The 18,717-nt window shown below is 26.6% G+C and overlaps 1 protein-coding gene across 5 annotated transcripts in view; it reads right to left on the bottom strand.

Moving 5' to 3' along the window:
* Window positions 1–18,717, bottom strand: part of LOC107452256 (uncharacterized) — an 83,997-nt gene that overhangs the window by 10,650 nt on the left and 54,630 nt on the right. For all 5 annotated transcript variants that reach the window (XM_043053184.2, XM_021147705.3, XM_043053185.2 and 2 more), the window contains exons 12-15: window positions 15,960–16,087; window positions 13,345–13,574; window positions 10,458–10,599; window positions 7,884–8,121 (exon numbers count right to left, since the gene is read on the bottom strand). In XM_043053184.2, the coding sequence (XP_042909118.1) occupies window positions 7,884–8,121; window positions 10,458–10,599; window positions 13,345–13,574; window positions 15,960–16,087 (738 nt within the window). The remainder of the gene's footprint in view (window positions 1–7,883; window positions 8,122–10,457; window positions 10,600–13,344; window positions 13,575–15,959; window positions 16,088–18,717) is intronic.

Below are 18,717 nucleotides of genomic sequence, written 5' to 3'. Positions count from 1 at the left end.
AAATAATAAAAAATAAAATAACGTATTTGTAAATGTGTTTAAAATGAAAAAAGAAAAGCAGAAAACAAACTCACCAAAATAAATTAAAATAAAAAATACATTGAAATTAGGTTGACTAATCTATCTGTTAACAAAGATTGCTAAAGAAGAAAATATATAATTAATGTGTTTGAAGCTTTATTGTATAAAATAAATGGTAAAAATATCAAATTAAAATTCAGTGATGCCATCTATGAAAGAAAAACTTAAATAATAACAATAATTCGAAAATTTAAGTAACAAAACCCATAATAGGAAAAGAAATTTTTAAAATTCAATAAAGAATAGCATTAAAATTGTAAAATCTTTGAAGGAAAAAAAAGCATTCATATTAGTAATATTTAGGGCTTTACATATGCATACAAACTAAAAATAAACCACTATACTGGCTTTCCTTGTGTCATAGGGTGACTGTTTATAAGACGGAGCCTTCATAAATAGATAGAAAGCAGTTTATAGATATTATCCTTCATTCACACATTTTTTCATAACAGTGAAGTCTACACTTATTGCCAGTACTCATTGGGGGGGTGTCTGTTTATTATTTCAAAACCCCTATACATGCTTAGCATAAAAAACAAACGTTTATTACACTGGACAGGTAAAATTATTTTAAAAGGCTACAATTAAAAAGTTTACTTAATAAATTAATTGACCCAGTATAAAAGGTCATACATCCAAACTATTCCATCCAGTGGTTGTAAGAATAGTTAATCATAATTTGTTTTTATCTCAAAAAAATAAATTAGAGCTAATAACTATGATCAGAAAAAAAAATTAGTGTTCTAAGTTGTTTATAATTTTGTTAAAACGAAATTGATGAAATGAATAAGGTAAATGGTTACTGATTAGATCTGTTTTAAAATTATAAGTCTCATTTAAAAACTCTTAATAATTGGGATTATTCTTTTAAAACCTAAGAGTCTGGTAATAATACAGGTAAAAACCTCATTGGATAAGTTTAAATTAAAATTGATACTCTATTTAAATGGAAAGTTAAAATAATTTCTTTCATGAAAAAATAAATAAATAAAAGGAAATTTGCTTAGCTTTATTAATTTAAGAGTTAAATCTAGAAAATTCGCTGAAAAATTTCAAATATTAGTTTTGTTAAGAATTAATTACCTTGGATAAATTTTCTTAGCTAAAATCATCAAAATTAATAACCAAAAAACATCATCAATAAATCTGAAAAGGAGGAATTTGCAGAAAGATTAAGTTTATTAAATGATTTCATGAATCTATATTCTTGTAGAAAAAGAAAAATATTGCAAACATTAGTATTAAAACTATTGCCCATAAGGATATTATTAATTTGTTGAAAAAGACAGTTATTAAATAATATAATTGTTGTTCAGGTCAATATGAACAAGAAATTTCACGGTCTTCATCAAATCAATAGCATCATTAAGATTAAATAGGCAAAGAATTTTAAGAAGGTCATCAAGAATTTTAATAGTACGGAGGGAAGTATATTAGTTTTCTAAATCAAAACAGCTTAGAGAATCAATTTTATTTAACGATTTTAGTGTTTTCAAAACTTGTGTACTATTATTGATTCCAATTCAGGTGATTAGTATTTTTAATATGTTTACTAATTTTATTGTGTACCTTTTAAGAATGTTTTCAGATTTAATGCTAATTTTTTTCATGCTACTTTTTATGCCACTTGCAATAAACCTGAAATTAATTATGGTTTCATGAAGCTTTGGATTAGCAAAAGAAAAAAAAAAATTATTTAGTTTAATTTAGTCTTTAATGTATAACATTAATTTTATTAAATAATAAATCAGGAAGAAGTTGCTTGTAAAAAAGTTTTCAAATAATTGCAAAATATCTACCAGTTTTATCAATAGTAGTAATACAGAAATTGCTTTGAGCATTTTACATTTTTAATATCAGTTCGCCCATATTTCTAATATTTTTAACATTTTTCCCAGATTTCTAATATCAGGAAGCCCGGTGGCTGAGTGGCAGCGCTTTGCGCTCCCATGCCACAGGTCCTGGGTTCAATCCTCGGGCCGGGCAAAGTTGACTCATCCTTTCAGTGGGTCGATAAATGAGTACCAAGCACGCTTGGGAACTAAATACTGGGGGTTCCGCGTTCAGCTGACCACCTAACCGGAACATCTGCTCCGGCACCCCATAGCCCAAGGTCAAGAAAACTGAGATGGGCACAGCAAGCCTTGGCCCTCTATGGGCCAAGGTCTGCTGTGCCTTATGTCTGTATCCTTATGTCTGTATGATAATTTTAAAATTAACTCATCAATATTTCTTAATAAAAATAGAAATAACCTTATTTTTAGAAATAGAAAATGAAACCCAATTTTTTTAAGTTATATATCAAGTATATTAAGTTATACATTAAGTATAATATCTAAATCCCCGGTAACAACATGATTATAGAAGGTTTTAAAAAAAGTAGCGTTTTTAAAGTCATCACATTTATAAAGATAGTCCTAATTATCTGTAGCTACAACCCTATAATTACAAATTAATTTTATTTTTAATTTTTTGTATATTTAAAAGTAAGTTTGCATATTTGCTGAATAGGGAGAATTCAAAAAAAAATTTTCAAATCAAGTTTATTAAAACTTTTATTTGTAAAATCAGAAACTAAATAGTCTGGTTTAGGTAAATCCTTGCCTTTATAATTATTTTTATATCGATATTTTTCCATATCTTCAACTCAGTTCAAAAAGTTTGCGATATTCTGTTTTGAATATGTTTTATTTTATCTAACTTCAAGTAATTAAAAAAATCTCTTTAATTTCTAAAATCTAAATTTTAAATAGATTAAATTACATTATGTTGATTATATCAATTGATGCCTTCATTAATAAAATCCTTGAAGTCCTAGTAAATTTTATTTTTGGTACTTCCCTTTTTTCTCCTATTTCTATTTTTAAAAAGTTATATATACATAAATTAATAATGCTATTTATACATTAACCTGTGGTTTTTGTAACGTGTAATATGTTGGACAAGTTAGTACTATCTTAATATTAGAATTAATTAACTTCGTTCAGACATAAACAGTAATAGAATTATCAATAACCTTGAATTGAATCATTTTAGAGCATAAGATTTTAACAGTGTTAAAATTAATATTTTAGATATAGTAGAAGATATTGATTTAAAACTACAGAAACAAAATTATTCATAATAAACAATAACTTCTAACATACACAGATTAACTATAATAACTCCACAACTTACTCACTTTTTCGCATTAAAGATAAGCATACAAATCGAGGTAAATGTGGATCAGGTTTTAATAAAAACTCTCTTAATAATGACAAATTAATTGTAAATTTTATTTCTAATAAGGAAAAAGACTTTAATAAGCATTATAATATTAAACTAAGGAAAGATTTTGTTTTCTTCCTTAAATATAATGATGTATATAAGCTTCACGATCTTATTAACAACTTTTCTTTTACTGCTGACTAGACTGCGTAGGGGTCAGGAAACTGGCCTTGCATCAGAAAGCTTCTGGGTTTGAATCCAGGACAAGGCACAGATGCTCGTTCATTCACTGTACTATCTGTCCTTACTATGGGAACAACGTTAGCCCACCTAATACGGTGCCCCTGAAATAGTGACCAACAAATCTGCCCTTATACGCCTGAAATCTTGAATGTCAGCATAGGTGGGCATTGGAAAAAGAAAACCTTTTCTTTTACTAATTTATGCTTCAAAATTCTTTGTTTCGATTTTGTGAAAGCCAAAATGAGTAAAATTTCACCAAATAATAAGAAAAATATAGATAACTTATAATTTGTCACTAGCTTTCAAAACCCCTTTTTTGATAAGTTTAAATTTTCTAATATTTTCAAAAATTTTAAAAATATGTTTCCATTAAAAGATTTTAACATAATTAAAAGCTCTAAATATAATAAAACTCGGTTTATAGTGAACTCTCGTATATGGTGAACTAAAAAAGTTAGGAAGTTGGATATAATGAACTTTTTTCTGTTTTTAACTGATTTTTTTTTTTGTAATAATTTTGAAATTTCTACTTCAAAAAAAAAATACATATACTGATTTTCAAAACCATCTATAGAGGGGAATGTAGGGAAAAGCATTTTTCCNTTAAATTTTAAGAGAAATTCAGTCTTCAACTTGATTTCTTTTTTGTAATAATTTTGAAATTTCTTCTTCAAAAAAAAAATACATATACTGATTTTCAAAACCATCTATAGAGGGGAATGTAGAGAAAAGCATTTTTCTTTGTTTGCTTCTTTTATCTCATTTTCCCATCTCTAAACAAACAAAGCAGAAGTTTCCAACCCAGGCAGACGGTGTAAAGTGTCAGTTAGATCAATATGCATTTTATGTCAGAGGGATTAAGCAAATATTCATTATTGGTCAAAGGGTTGGACACTAATATGTGTTGATAAGGGCCTCATTTCAACTCCTTTTTCCTCTCAGTTCAGTTTAAAAAATCCTGCAAACAAGTGTCTCAAATTTAACTATGGCGAGCAGTAAACGTTAAACGTTCTCGTAACGTAAACGTAATTGATGATAAAATGGGCATAATCAGAAAAATTGAAAATGGATGCAATCAAGCTGATATTTGCAGGGAATATAAACTATCCAAATCTGCAGTTTGTAACATATGGAAAAATAGGCAATTAATAATTTCTGCTCATGAAAAAAATTTAGATGGCAGAAAAAAGATGAGAAAAGCAGACCACAAGGATGTTGAAGAAGCATTACTGAAGTGGTTCACCAATCGAAGCTAAGCGATTTTATGAGACTACTTTTATGTGCTCAAATGGCAGGTTAGACAGGTTTAAAAAGCGGAATAACAGAAATTCAGGAAAAATTATCTGTGTGTCGGGAAGTTTTTGCATATCTGATGTTGAGGATTGCTCATCAGCTAAAGATTACTAATTTTTTTTGTACACAAGACAAAGAGTAATGGAAAATAACAAATTTTTTGCTACTACATAATATTTTTCAGTCATTTATTTGAACAATGTGTAATAATAGGGAGGAGTTTGGGAACCATTAGTTAAATTGCCTGCGTATCGGATATAGTGAACTCCCGGTTATAGTGAACAGAAATTCCGGTCCCTTGGAGGTTCACTATAGCGGGGTTTGACTGTATTAACGAAAATTTATGGAAAATTAATATATCTGATTATGAATGTTACAGTAAAGAAGAAAAATATTTTGAATTTGGTGATAAACATCATAAACAAATTATTATTGGTAATTTAAATAACATAGAAAACTTAGAGCTAAAAAGTTTTCTGATATCAATTAATAAAATTCTAAAATTATTTTATAATGATCTCTAAATTTTTTTATTAAGATATCAAACAGATTCTTTTAACCTTTAAGTATATGAACAGAATGCAAATAGGTTGCTTAATATTACATGAAATTTTTTTATTTTTAATAATAATAAGAAAAATTTAGATACGAGTTACAATTCAAATTTTTTTTCTAAAATTGATCGAGCAATTAAGCAATTACAAAAGAATCTTGTAATTATATCCATAGAAACAAACCATACAAACAAACACACATTCATCTTTTCATTTTTATTTTAATTATTAAGATTTTATTTATGTCTTATTTATATCCCATAGACAAAGCTAACAATAATATTCTGTAAATAAATTTTATGTACAACTTTTACATATGGAGTTGAAAATAGTAAAAATTTTGAGCTTAGTAATTTAAATAATAATATTATCATAAACTTTTTTTAGCTATCTATAAGAGATTAAAAATTAAAATTAATAACATACAATTTCCATATACATTTCCATGTCAGTCCAAAATTGAATAAAATTCGTATTAAATTTCCAGCAATCACTTGTTGGTCTAATAATTACCAAACTAACCCTGGGATCAATTTCACTAGTTAATTGAATAAAATAATAAAGAACATTATTAAATAAGGTTTTTCTCGGTTTATTACTAATAATAAACAAAATTTCAAATTGATGAAATACTACAAGGATTTAAATTAACACTCTTAGTTTACTTATTACATTATTATGAAAAAAACTATACTCTTAATATTAAATGTGTAACTTTAATTTTGATGATTTAATTATCTTTAATTTTCAAAATTATACAATTTTATTAAATAATATTTAACCGAGGAATCAACCTTGCTTCATTATCACGACGACGATATTAATTTTTATTTTTTAGTTTTAAGTATTATATAAGAAAAAAAAATATCTGCATTGTTGATTTATACAATAAAAGAAATTATTTTAAATTTAATATAAATTAACTAACAACATAGAACTCTATGTTTCTAAAAACATTTATTTAAATACCATTTTAAATCAAATAAAAAGAATTTGTAGTAATGTTTATTTATCAAAAAAATAAACAGACGAACTTCATAGAAAAACAATAGATATCCAACTAAAGCAATTAAATTCTATATAAAATCATTCAGTTAATTTTATATTATAATTATTAATAAATTTATTAAAAATTTCTTCGTTAACTAAATTTATATTTTTACCATGTGCAAATCCAATTATAGGATAAATCCGTGGCCAGAAATCTCCTAATATTTAATAAAGAATTTTTAAAAATAATTTTTGTTCATTAAATGGTAACATTTCTACAATCATCAATATTAAAATTTTATAATTAAAATTCAACCTTATTAATTATAAATTTTGAATTAGCCAGTACAATATTACTACTTTGCTCAAATTCCGTTTTCAAGCCAATCCAAGGAAACTAAAATAACAAATCAAACAGGCTTCTGTACAGGCTTAGTAAAAATGTGCCATAAAATGATCGCACCATTCTCTATTTACGCCTTTACATTCATATTTTGTAATCTGGCGAACTTGTTGCAGGTAAGAGGTAGTGCATATGAATTCGTTGCTCACTTTATATATTACATTTTGTGTTTTATTCTATATTTTCTTTAATTGTTATTTTCTATTTTTTGCTTGATTTGTTTTATTGTACATTTTTTGCTTAATTTGTTCTACTTTCGTTTAGATTTCTTTGGTGTTCCTTACACTGTTGTATTGATATATTTTGCTTTGGCTGTATTAATACATTACAAAGCACTTTTAATTGAGGATATAATCAGGTGAGCTGATGACAAGATTATATCTTTTTCTTATTTTGATTTAAAGCTTTTAAATTTTTTTCTACATTTTTAAAATTTTTTAAATGTTTCTTAAAATATTTTATTTTAATAATTTTTTCGTCTTTTTTTTATTTTCAAAAATCTTTAAGTTTTTTCCATGTTTTCTCTTTATTTTAAACTTATTATAATTATTTTACTTAATTTCCTTCAGAAGAAAATTTATTATTAATAAACTATTTTTAAAATTTTAAAGAAAAAGACATTAAAAATCTGAAAAACAAAATAAGGAAAAGATATAATCTTGTTGTCAGCTCACACGATTATATCAGCAAAAATTAGTGCTTTCTAATATTGCATTAATATAGTCACAGCAAAATATATCAATACAATAGTGTGAGTAATTGTAGTAGCGAGTAATGAGTAATAATTTAAATTTAATATTTTTTATAAATATATTACTCTATTAAATTGCATACAACTCTATTAAATTGCACAAAAGTGTATTTTAAGATAGTAGTTAAATTATTTTTTAGAAACTGTTAAAGAAATAAAGCAGAACAGAATATAAGGGTAAACTATAATTACTACACAAGTTTTGTCGTTTTTATTACCATATTTTTCCTTTTCCATTATTAAAAAAAAATGTAAGAATTTGAATTTTTGATTAGCACATTTGGAACGGATAAAAACTGGAGTCACTGCGCAGTAAGAAATGCAAACAATTGAATGAATAAAAAATATAATGAGAAATTACCTTTTCTTCTGGCTTAGCACCACTTTTTAAAGTCTTCACTGCAACAGCAATCCAAACTTTATCGGAAGTTTTTGCCTCTCCTCCAAAAACAGCACCAAATGCTCCTTCCCCAATTTTTCGATTTATAACAATTTGATCGCGAGGTATTTCCCATTCATCCAATGCAAAAGGACCATTATTGGCATTCAGACCAAGTTCTTTCATTCGATCCTCAGTCCTTTTTATTTTTTCCTCATATCTAAACATAATAAACTTTGCACTATAATAAGAATGACATAAAAAACATAATGTAACATAAAATTATAATTAATCATTGAAAGTAGCTTTGCCTCACAGCTTTTATTTTAGAAATATAATCTATAAAAACTAGAATAAAATAGATACTTTTAAATGCAACCCTTAAGAAAACAGTTCAGAAAAGAAGTCTTAAGAAATAATTCAATTTGAATTTTGACCCAGTCAGACTACATGGACAGCACGCGGGCTTGTAACACTCTCTCTTAACTTCCGCACATTACAACCAACGAGCGATTTTTAAACACGACAGATTTAACATGCACCTTACTGCTTCCAGGATCAAAATTACGACCCTCAGCCTCCAGTGGAGTGAAGTTAGCAACATCTTTACCAACTGCGCCACCATATTACCATAAAAAAAATAAAAAAATTTGCAATTCTCGTAAGCAAGATAGTCGGTCAATAATGTCATGCAAATACAAAATATGATCTTTGTCCATAATTACGCAGCTAAAATAAAGTATTGTTATAGATGTTAATCGTCACTTCTCTATAAGAGTCTTCAACCTTTTGCTCCAGAGGATCACATCAATAAATTCATTAGTGGGAGAGAGATAGTATTTCTTTTTAGCGTATGCTACTAAATTTTATCATTTGTGGCCTGTTGTTATTTTTCTTAAAAATAGAAATAATAAATACTAAGAAGGATAATTCATTAAAATAAGAATCAATTTTACAAGAAATTTTTATCCTTTTTTGTTAGTGTCTGAAACAGGAGAAAAAGGATTATACTGAGATACTATACATATCTACAGTGCAACAGATAAAAATAAATACTTATAATACAAAAATAATGAATTATAATTTTAAATTTACTGTCAAGTTTGCTAAATGGTTTTGTTAAATTAAAGCATGAATATAATGTGATAAACAGTAAAACCACTTGGGAGCGATTACTCTCCGTTCCACAGCGAAATGGTTGTTGAAGAAGGTTGATCGTTCTTAGAGATTACCTCCATTGACTTCAAAATTATTATCGAAGGTACATGAGTTTTCAAAAACGATTTTAATTTTAGTCAGTGTCATTTTCTTGGTGCGGAAATGCAACTTCTGTTGGCGTCATGAAAAGACGAATCGACGAATAAAATTTAGCGGCTATAAAAATGATCACAACTAATATAATTATGCATAAAAACAAATTTGCCAATTATGAATGATAAAGCTATTTTAAATAAATATACAACAATGTTGTTTGTTTAAGTTTGCTATTAACTTTATATCATAAAAATTAGTTAGCTTTAAAAGATGAGAAGATGCTTGTTTGAGATGCTTGTTTTTCTAAAAAAAACTTTTTTTTTTATTTTTTAATTTCCCACTTCATTGAGAGAATCTTCTTTACTGCACTCTGAGTGCAAAATGTGGTAGTAACACGAGGTTGTATTGTCATGAAGAGCTCTTTAAATAACAGCCTCACACAAATATTTTGAATACAATTTAATCTATTTATTTATTTTGTTAAATTTTTTGTTTTGAGGTTTCTTTCGTGTTGCCTTATTTGACCTTTTCCGCATTTGGTGCAGATGCTTGCCCGGTTACTGGGAGAGGCTTTGATGGACTCTCCTAAAGGTTTTCCTCAACACAAAGTCTAAGGAAAAAATTCTGTGACTCTTAAAAGTGGTCGTTACATAGAGGTGGTCTATCCGAAAGGTTTCCCTGTATTTGAGGTTGCAATTTTTAAGGTATTTTCCAATTGATTATTTGTCAAATTTGTTATTGTTTTTAATCCTATTTCTTCTTAACTTTATTCTGTGGTGGCCCTAGAGTTTGGTATGCTAATTTTAAGGTTAACCTAAATATAAAATGTGAATGTAAACTTTCTTAGAAATTAATGATGTATTATTATGGAATTTAAAGTAGGCTTGTCTATACATGTGTCAGTTTTAAGAATAAAAGCATAAATAAAACAACTGTGTTGATGCAGTGTTTCTAAGGATATTTGAAGTTTGTAGCCTATTTTTTGAGGCTGTGGCAATATTGCAGCATATATTTCAGGAACTATAGTAATAAAAATTTGTACATCACTTAATATATTTTTATGCATTAAAGCAAATTTATAAAATGAGCATAATGCAAATTGAAAGAAAATACATCATTTAAAAAAATCAATTGTACTGTTAGAGAGGACTTTTTCCAAAACGCCTTTTTAAATAAAACTCATACTTCAAACTTGAGTTTTTCTAGACTCAAAAATTAATTTTAAGAGTAAGCATTTAAGTAAAATCCTAAATAAGTTTAACAAGACATAAATATGCTATGAATATTTTAATATATTGTTACCTTTTTTTTAAAATAAAACCACCACCAAATATCATAACAAATGCTAAGCCAAGAGAGCCAATAATATAAACTAGCATTGTTGCGTTGTCACACGTAATTCCTAGCCATTGGCTCAAACCTGCCAGAGCACAATCATTCAGATCTAAAATTAAAAGTTTGAATTGTTTTAGGTACATTGAGTATAAAAATGAAGATGATAGTCGCAAATTGTTCATAAAAATGATTTACATATCAATTTGTTGCATACATAAAGTGTACTATAAGAATGCATAGTAATTATGTTAGGTTTTAAGACATAAAAAATTGTAAAGCTACTTAAGCTTATCAAGCATAAATTATTTTCCATCCCTTCATGAGATATACAAGCTGAGTTGTTTTAACACAATCTTTGATTAAAAAATAGTTTTAAACATATACCATACAATCTTGGAAGAGTAAAAAGATTGTTTATTACTGGAAATCTTTTAAAAATTCATTTATATTTATTTTTTCTATAAATTTACTAACTTATGTAAAAGTTGAAAAAACAGGGATTTTTGGCTATAGATAAAAATTTCCCATTTTACAATTACTTGGTATGCACTATGAATAAAACATAACATTAATTGAACCATTCAGAAACAGCTTGAGTAAATTGAAATATTCCAGGATAATCTCAACAATTTATTGTTTAAAATCTTTAAAACTATCTAGAGTTGAAATTGCAAACTAAACTGAAGTTTAAACAGCAACTGTATTAAATTCGATTTTCAGTTTGAAAAACATAGGAATAAAACAAACCAAACACCATGTTTTCTTGAAGAAAAAATTTTTTCTTCTCCAAAATTAGATACATTAAACTTAACAGAATTGTAAGAAATGATTTATTTAAGCACATTTTCAACTTTAAAACTTAGAAAAAAATTTAACTGAAAACGATTCTTTTGAACCTATTAAAGTTTAATAACTTTGCCTAAATTAAGATTTATATTTATTGTATAGTATGGGAATTTAAAAAGCAGTTCTATAATTTTTCCTGAAACATATTACTAAACTATTTTTCAATGTAATGAAAGAAGTCTGATCAAATTTTAAGCAATTTTAATTGAAAAAAAGCATTTCAAAACTTTGCTGACAAATATTAATGCCATCCAAGCAAGATTTAGATTAGTTTGAGTTCTGATTTGTACTCTCTGTATTAAAAAAAAAAAGAGAAATTTAAGGTACAACAATAAAAAAGAGCATCAGGCTTAAATTAATATTTCATTTAATTTTAACTCATAATATTTAAAATCATAAACCACATTTATGATCACTAATATAAATCATTTCCTAAGAATAAAACCAAAATTAGTTATGTAATTAATAATCAACAATACATGTATTATATCTCATTTTTTAACTCAAAATCTAGCTAAGTTCCCTGCACTTCAGATATTTAAAGTATTACAGGACGGTTGAATTTTAGTATAGCTTATTTAAATGGAATGCAGACTTAAAACAAATTAACATAATTTAGACTCCTTGTTCTTAGAAAACAAATTGAAACTAATTCTAAGGGTTTGTGAAAAAGTGTTAATAGAATCAAAGAACAGGATTTCCAAAAGCAAGTGATTTTTTTTTTCATTTTCAAAGATTCACTCACTCATTTGAAATCAGTAGATAACATGTCTGCAACAGACAAATGATACAATTTACACAGTAGAGTAAGAGCAATTTCTGTAAACATTTACATCAAATTCAGCTATATTAGTTTGATTTTTGGGATATCACGAATGAGAGTGGTCAAAGAGGAAAACTGAGAAAATTCAAAAAATATATCTCCTCCCCCCCACAAAAAAAACCAACATGTTGAAGGTACAATAATAAAAAATTGGCCAAAAAGGAGGTTGATTTTAAAGATGCATTGAAAATTTTGCCACTACAATCATTCAGAAATTTGATTACTAAAACTATATTGCTCTCATATGTAACTCATATACTGCTGTTTTCACAGAAAAACTAAATTTCTGTTTTCTTTTCAGATTTAAATTCATACTTGCCTGCTTGAATAACATCAAATGAGTCTACATTCAGCGTATTTGACCCTGGTGTTCATAAAACCAGGGAGTGGGAAGTGAGACACTTCAATTTGGAGCAATTTTTTGAGCACCAAATTCTGAGATTCATAGCAGAATCGCAACAAATTGTATAAGCAAAATTTAGGATTTGTTTAAAAAAATGACATATTACAGCAACATATGTTTGAATTTTTAGTAATTGAGTTGTAAGATTAAGCAAATAACACTATTAAAGAGCAATTTTAAGATAAAAATAATTAATTTTAAAACACAGTCAGCCATAAAAAAAGGATGGAAAATACTGAAGAATAAGATAAAAGTAAAACTATCATATACACATGTATATCAACGCTAATGTATCTCTTACACGGTTCATTCTAGACCTTAAAAAAAGGCAAGACGCTAGAAACTGAAAATTGTTCTTTATTCCCACAAAAAAGGGAAATGTATTTCAAAAATATTTGTATAGTTTTTAAGAAATCCAAATATCCAAAGTTTTCAATTTTAACCTTAAAAAAAACTCTTATTTTTTTTAAGAAATATAGTTTAACGTAAAAATAACTAATCAGTTAAATTCGCCCATTCTATAAATCAGTTTTTAAATTGAATGTAATTCTCGAATTTTGAAAATGTCGAGAGTTGTAATAATTATGTATTAAAAATTATTGTTATTTTAAAAATTATGACGAATTGACTGAAAAAACAATAAATAACGTAATAACTGTCGAAAACGCGATTGAAAAATTAGTTAATTGATAGATTGAAACTATGGTTAGAAAAGTTTTTGAGATATAAGAAAAAAACATTTGAATGGATTAGCACAAATTTAAAATAGAGATTTAACTTACTCATACTCCCATCATGTGGTTTTTCTCCATTAGGGGTTAACCATACTATTTTTGTTTCATTAAATTCTAAATCACCACCTATTTGTGAAGGATGGTAAACTCCCACTTGATGTGTAACATTATCTATCCACTGCCAGATTATAACATCAGATATTCGACTAGATCCTGAGAAATTTAATGGTCCACTGACGCCATTGAAGTTTGTTTCATTTATAAAGTGGACAAAACGACTGAAAACAAGACCAAAAAACAGCTAACATTATTTTAGAACAATTTTAGTAAATGATATAAAATTATTTTGGCAAAAAATATTGTTATTTTAATAACTTTTATAAAAAGATTCATTCGCACATGAACAAAAAAGTAAGAATGATATTATAAGCTACATATATTACTGTGATTTACTACAAACAAGCAAATTTTAAAAATTATAGTTTACCAGGAATATATTTTGGCATTTTCCATATTCAAAAATAAAAATATTCAACAATTTTAAAAGCAAGAAAAAAAATGTAAAAGGAGATAATAGATATTACAATTGCTTCAAAAATTTCTTCATAGTACATTTTTCAGAAACATTTATATTGGCAGTTGCATCAACACAACACCATCAAGGTTATTGTAGGATAAGCAGGGCCTGCGCTAAGCATTCACCACTTAACCAAATGCAATAAAATCATAAATTCGGTGAAACAAATTGTGTTTCCGCAAAAGCATTGGCGAACAATTTCTCTTCTACTGCAAAGAAAAATATTTATTTTTTATTCGATTACAGTGATTTGCTTATAAGTTGCATAACTAATTAAGAGTTATATTAAGTCCAGATAATGTAAGCAAGAAGAGAGATTTTATAAGCATCAGGAAAAAAGAAAAGAAAACTTAAAATATAAATTAACAAGTTCATTGCGGGCTCAGGGCTAGATGCATATTATCAACCAACTACTTTTCTAGATGATATGTGTTCTCATGACAATAACATATTGTTTATCAAAATAAACTTATCGTAAAATTTAAAAATAAGAAAAATACTGCTAAAATGATAATAAAAAATGTTGCTAAAATGATAATAAAAAATGTTGCTAAATTAAGAAAATTTAACTTTAATTTTATCTTTATAGATTACAAAGTTTCAATGACATAGTATAGCCACCTGCACACTGTTGGCAATGAANCCCCCCCCCAAATTTCATTAAAGAATCTCTGCAAGTAGTAAAAAAACCTATAAAATGATTCAAATAACTTATCTTCCAACTTGATTATTTTTTTCTGAATGATTACAATCGCGACAGTAAAAAGTAAGCACATTTAAAAAATAAATTACTTAAAGAATGAAACGTTTTATTTAAAATGAAATACATTCATTTAAAAGATAGGCAAAATACATAAAAATATCAAATGCTGCTTCAATTTTATCTTTATATTACTGCAGTAGCCTAAGATGTTATAAAAAATTAACCCAAACCTACTCTTATTGCCTTTCCTCACAGATGATAAAACATCTACATTTTTGATCATTTGCCTCATTCATTGCTCATTTACTCTTCAACTGTAAAATGATTCTTGATTTGAATTTGTGTTTTTAAAATAGTTCAATTTATAGTAAATTTGTATTTTAATTTAAAATTTTTCTTGGGAAAAAAAGTAATCATAAAAATTTATTAAGATTTGCTTGTGGTTAAGACTTTTGAAATTTGACTAACACTTTCGATATTTGGCTAATTTACTGGCTAGTAACTTGAAGTCCTTAGCGCAGACCTTGGTTAAGTAGGAAAAGAAACTTCTCATTTGGGATTTCTTTTACCCCTACAAATGTTAATTTCTAATAAAAAAAATTCTAATATGAGGCATTTAAATATCATATTTACTTATCTTAAAAGAGTTAGAACAAATTAAAGTTGCTTGGTCATAATGAAGCAATTGTATGTCAATAATGAAGCATGTCAATATATTAAAGGAAAATATTGACATTAATGAAAACATGTCTCATGTCTATCAATTTAGAAAGCTTAAATAAACAAATTTCATATTTATTTAGGAAACAATATGAAATCAAGTTACAAGAAGCTTGACTCAAATAAATAAGACAAAATTAATCAAGCATTATTAAAAGAAAACAAAACATTTTTTATATTCTAAATAGATAAAACTTCTTTGAAAAAAAAAACGCGCTAAAAAGCAGCAGAAATTTGAAAAAAAGGAATAAAAGTAGCAATAAAGGAAATGAAGGAAATAAAAATAAAAATATGACCACCGAAGCCAACGTCTTCAGGGGGCACCGGCCCCGGTAGCCATAAAACTAAACCATTTCTATTAAGGGAGAAGCAAATGCCTAAATTAACTCCCTCAGTACCCCGATGGTTTTGTATAGAAGTCCAGGAAAAAAACATGAAGTACAAATAACCAATTTTGAAAAGAAACTCAAACAAAATCATGAGAAAATAAATAAATCAAGCATTACATATTTTATTTTCTCTTTATAAAAATGTAAAATTATTAAGTTAAAGAAAAATTAATTAACTATGCATTGAACAAATGATTTAAAGTTGATGTTTTTTCTTGTGCTTTATTTTAAAACTAACGTTGACACATAAATTTATAAATTATTAATCCCATACTTAGCTGTCCTTGGAGTGTGAAGAGTAGCAATGTTAGAATTATTTTCTTTTAATAAAGCATCCAGTGCTAAAGCATAAACCCATACTGCATCATAAGCATAACCTCCATAATGGCTTATTTCCTTTCCCTAGAATAGGGGGGAAAATCTAATATTATGAGCTCCTTTTACATTACTATAAAACATAGATTAATGTATATGTTTTTTATGTGACACTATGTTTTATGTAATAATATATAAAACAGGAAAACCAATGAGAAAAAGTAAGTAAATTTTTTACGTAACTAAATTACTGTAAAAAATTTATGATATATCATAAAACAATATACTATATGAATTCTATATGAACAATATATGTGATATGACATTATAAATTAATGCAATATCATAAAACCAGCAAGAAAAGTTATAGATATTATATTAATTTAAAGTGAGCAACATATTACTATTCCAATTTATTTATTTGTAAATTATCAAACATTCTACTTTTAAGTTTAAGTGATCATATATAGTGAAGCTAAGTATTTCTATGTAAAATGTCAAAAAATATTTTCATGTGTGGTCAATTAACACATTTGTTAGCAATCCTATCTAGAGCAAGTTTTCAAAATTTACTTTTAATGTGTATTGACAACAGAAATATATAAATTCTTTTGTACACAATAGTGAATTTCAGTGATTCCACACAGGGGTACGGGGATAGGAAGTTACAGGAGGTCGCTGCATAGGCATGGGGTGGAGAAAATTTTTGAAAGGGGGCACAAAATTCTTTATTGTTACACTTATTAAAAATTTCTTTTATGAAAAAGAAAAATTTAAAAAGTGTAACAATAAATAAATACAGATTGGTTAGTAATATAGGTGAATGCTGCACCGTCGTTTCAAAAAATTATCAGCAAGCATGTTTCTCACTGACAAAACTCTTAAAAATATTACATAAAACGTTTTAATATTTTGCGCATTTCTAGAGAATTGATTGAAGATTATGTAACCATTAAAATGACTTTGATGTAGTTATTTTTTAAAATTATTTTACACCAAATTTAAAAATTTCTTTCTATGTGCCACATAATTCACTTTAGTGAAAACTATTAGCAAGGAAATTATGATTTTTTTTGGAAGCCATGTATCCTTATTATTGTTAATAAGTATTTCGTCTTAATTTGTTTAAATTTCAAATTAGCTTTGAAATAATGAAATAGTTTTAAGATTTTCGGATTTTCACAAAATTTAATTGCAGAAAAATAAAAATAAAAATTTTTGCAGCCGAGATACTTTTATGAATAAAGATTAAAAAAAACACATTTGTTTAAAATTTCATATTCGATTCGGAGTTATCAAATTTCAAAATTATGATTATTTCAAATATATAACTCAAAAGATTGACAAAAAATATGAACTTTTTCTGTCTTCTGGAAAAAAGAAAAAATTTTTTCATCAAAAAAAAAAAAGGAAATATTTTAATTAGGGGACTTGATGTTAAGATTTATCTAAATTAATATTGCGAATTCTTTGAACTTTGATTCATTCTTTGCATTTAACTTTTGTGCCTTTCTCTCCCTTATCGCTCATATGACGTGTCATGTGTGACCTCCTACTCTCTTTTTCCTTCCTACTTTCTAAGTTTTCAGTCATTTTAAAGGAATTCAATTTTTCAAATTCAAATTTTCTTATTGGAATTTTAAAGCATATATATCTTATTTAAAATTTAGTTTTCCTTCAGGTTGAATTTGATTATTTACCGCAGTGTAAAAATAAAAGAGTCAATTTAACTTTTTCAGATTTGAATTTTCATTTTCTTGGTTTACAGCTGGTGCAACAAATGGGCCATTTTCAAGATATTTCATTTCTATTCAGCATTCCATTTCCTAATTATTTATTATTTGATTCATGATAATGACATATTATTTCTTCGTTTAGTTGCAAATTGATTTATTATTTTTTTTATATTTATTCATCAAATGGTCCATTATTTATTTGAATTTTGGCTCTTTGAGTATAAGATTCCACAATTTCTTGACTAACAGCCTGATTGTGGCAGTTTGATCAGAGTTGGGTCAAGGGCTTCAAGCCGTCAGTGAGCCAGGGGGTCGAACACCAGTTCTTCACAATAACAGTTTAGTGTCTTAACCACTGAGCCACCCCGGCTCTTTTATGAGTATAATAAATTAAGTATAAATTGTTAAATGAGAAATACATTTGTGGCAAAAATCAATTGGTTGTGAAAATATTAACTACAGACTAATTAAAGTTTCTTATTGAAGTAGATGAAATTTACTCTAATTTATGATTCAGTCAAATCCCAACTTCTATTCGGTAAAGTAGAAATTCTCCCTCCCAAAAATACTAGTTTACAGCTCCCCCGATTTCAAAAAGTACCTTCAACAGTAATCATTTTCATTAGGAGCACTAAAAAATAATAATTTTTTTATAGATTTCTAAGTTATTAGGTTTTTTTATAACAATTTATTTCTAAATGTATTAAAAATATTTATCTTGACAAATGTGCAATTGAGTCCTTAAGATGGATGTTTTCAGATGTAATAATGCTACAAAGTAAGTACTTTTTTTGCTTCTAACATTTCTGTGTTTTAAACGTTTATATAAAGCATTAAAATTTAATTTTCCCAGCAACATACACAAAAATTTAGAAACATTTTATAAAAAGATTGTAAACATAATTGAAGGGCTTGGGAGAATATAGCTATAATCCACACTTTTTACATAGACGATTATTTTACATTAAACAGTTCAGTAAC

The sequence above is a fragment of the Parasteatoda tepidariorum genome, chromosome X2 (assembly GCF_043381705.1).
Source record: "Parasteatoda tepidariorum isolate YZ-2023 chromosome X2, CAS_Ptep_4.0, whole genome shotgun sequence".
Taxonomy (NCBI): domain Eukaryota; kingdom Metazoa; phylum Arthropoda; class Arachnida; order Araneae; family Theridiidae; genus Parasteatoda; species Parasteatoda tepidariorum.
This window is presented reverse-complemented; position numbering and strand designations above follow the sequence as displayed.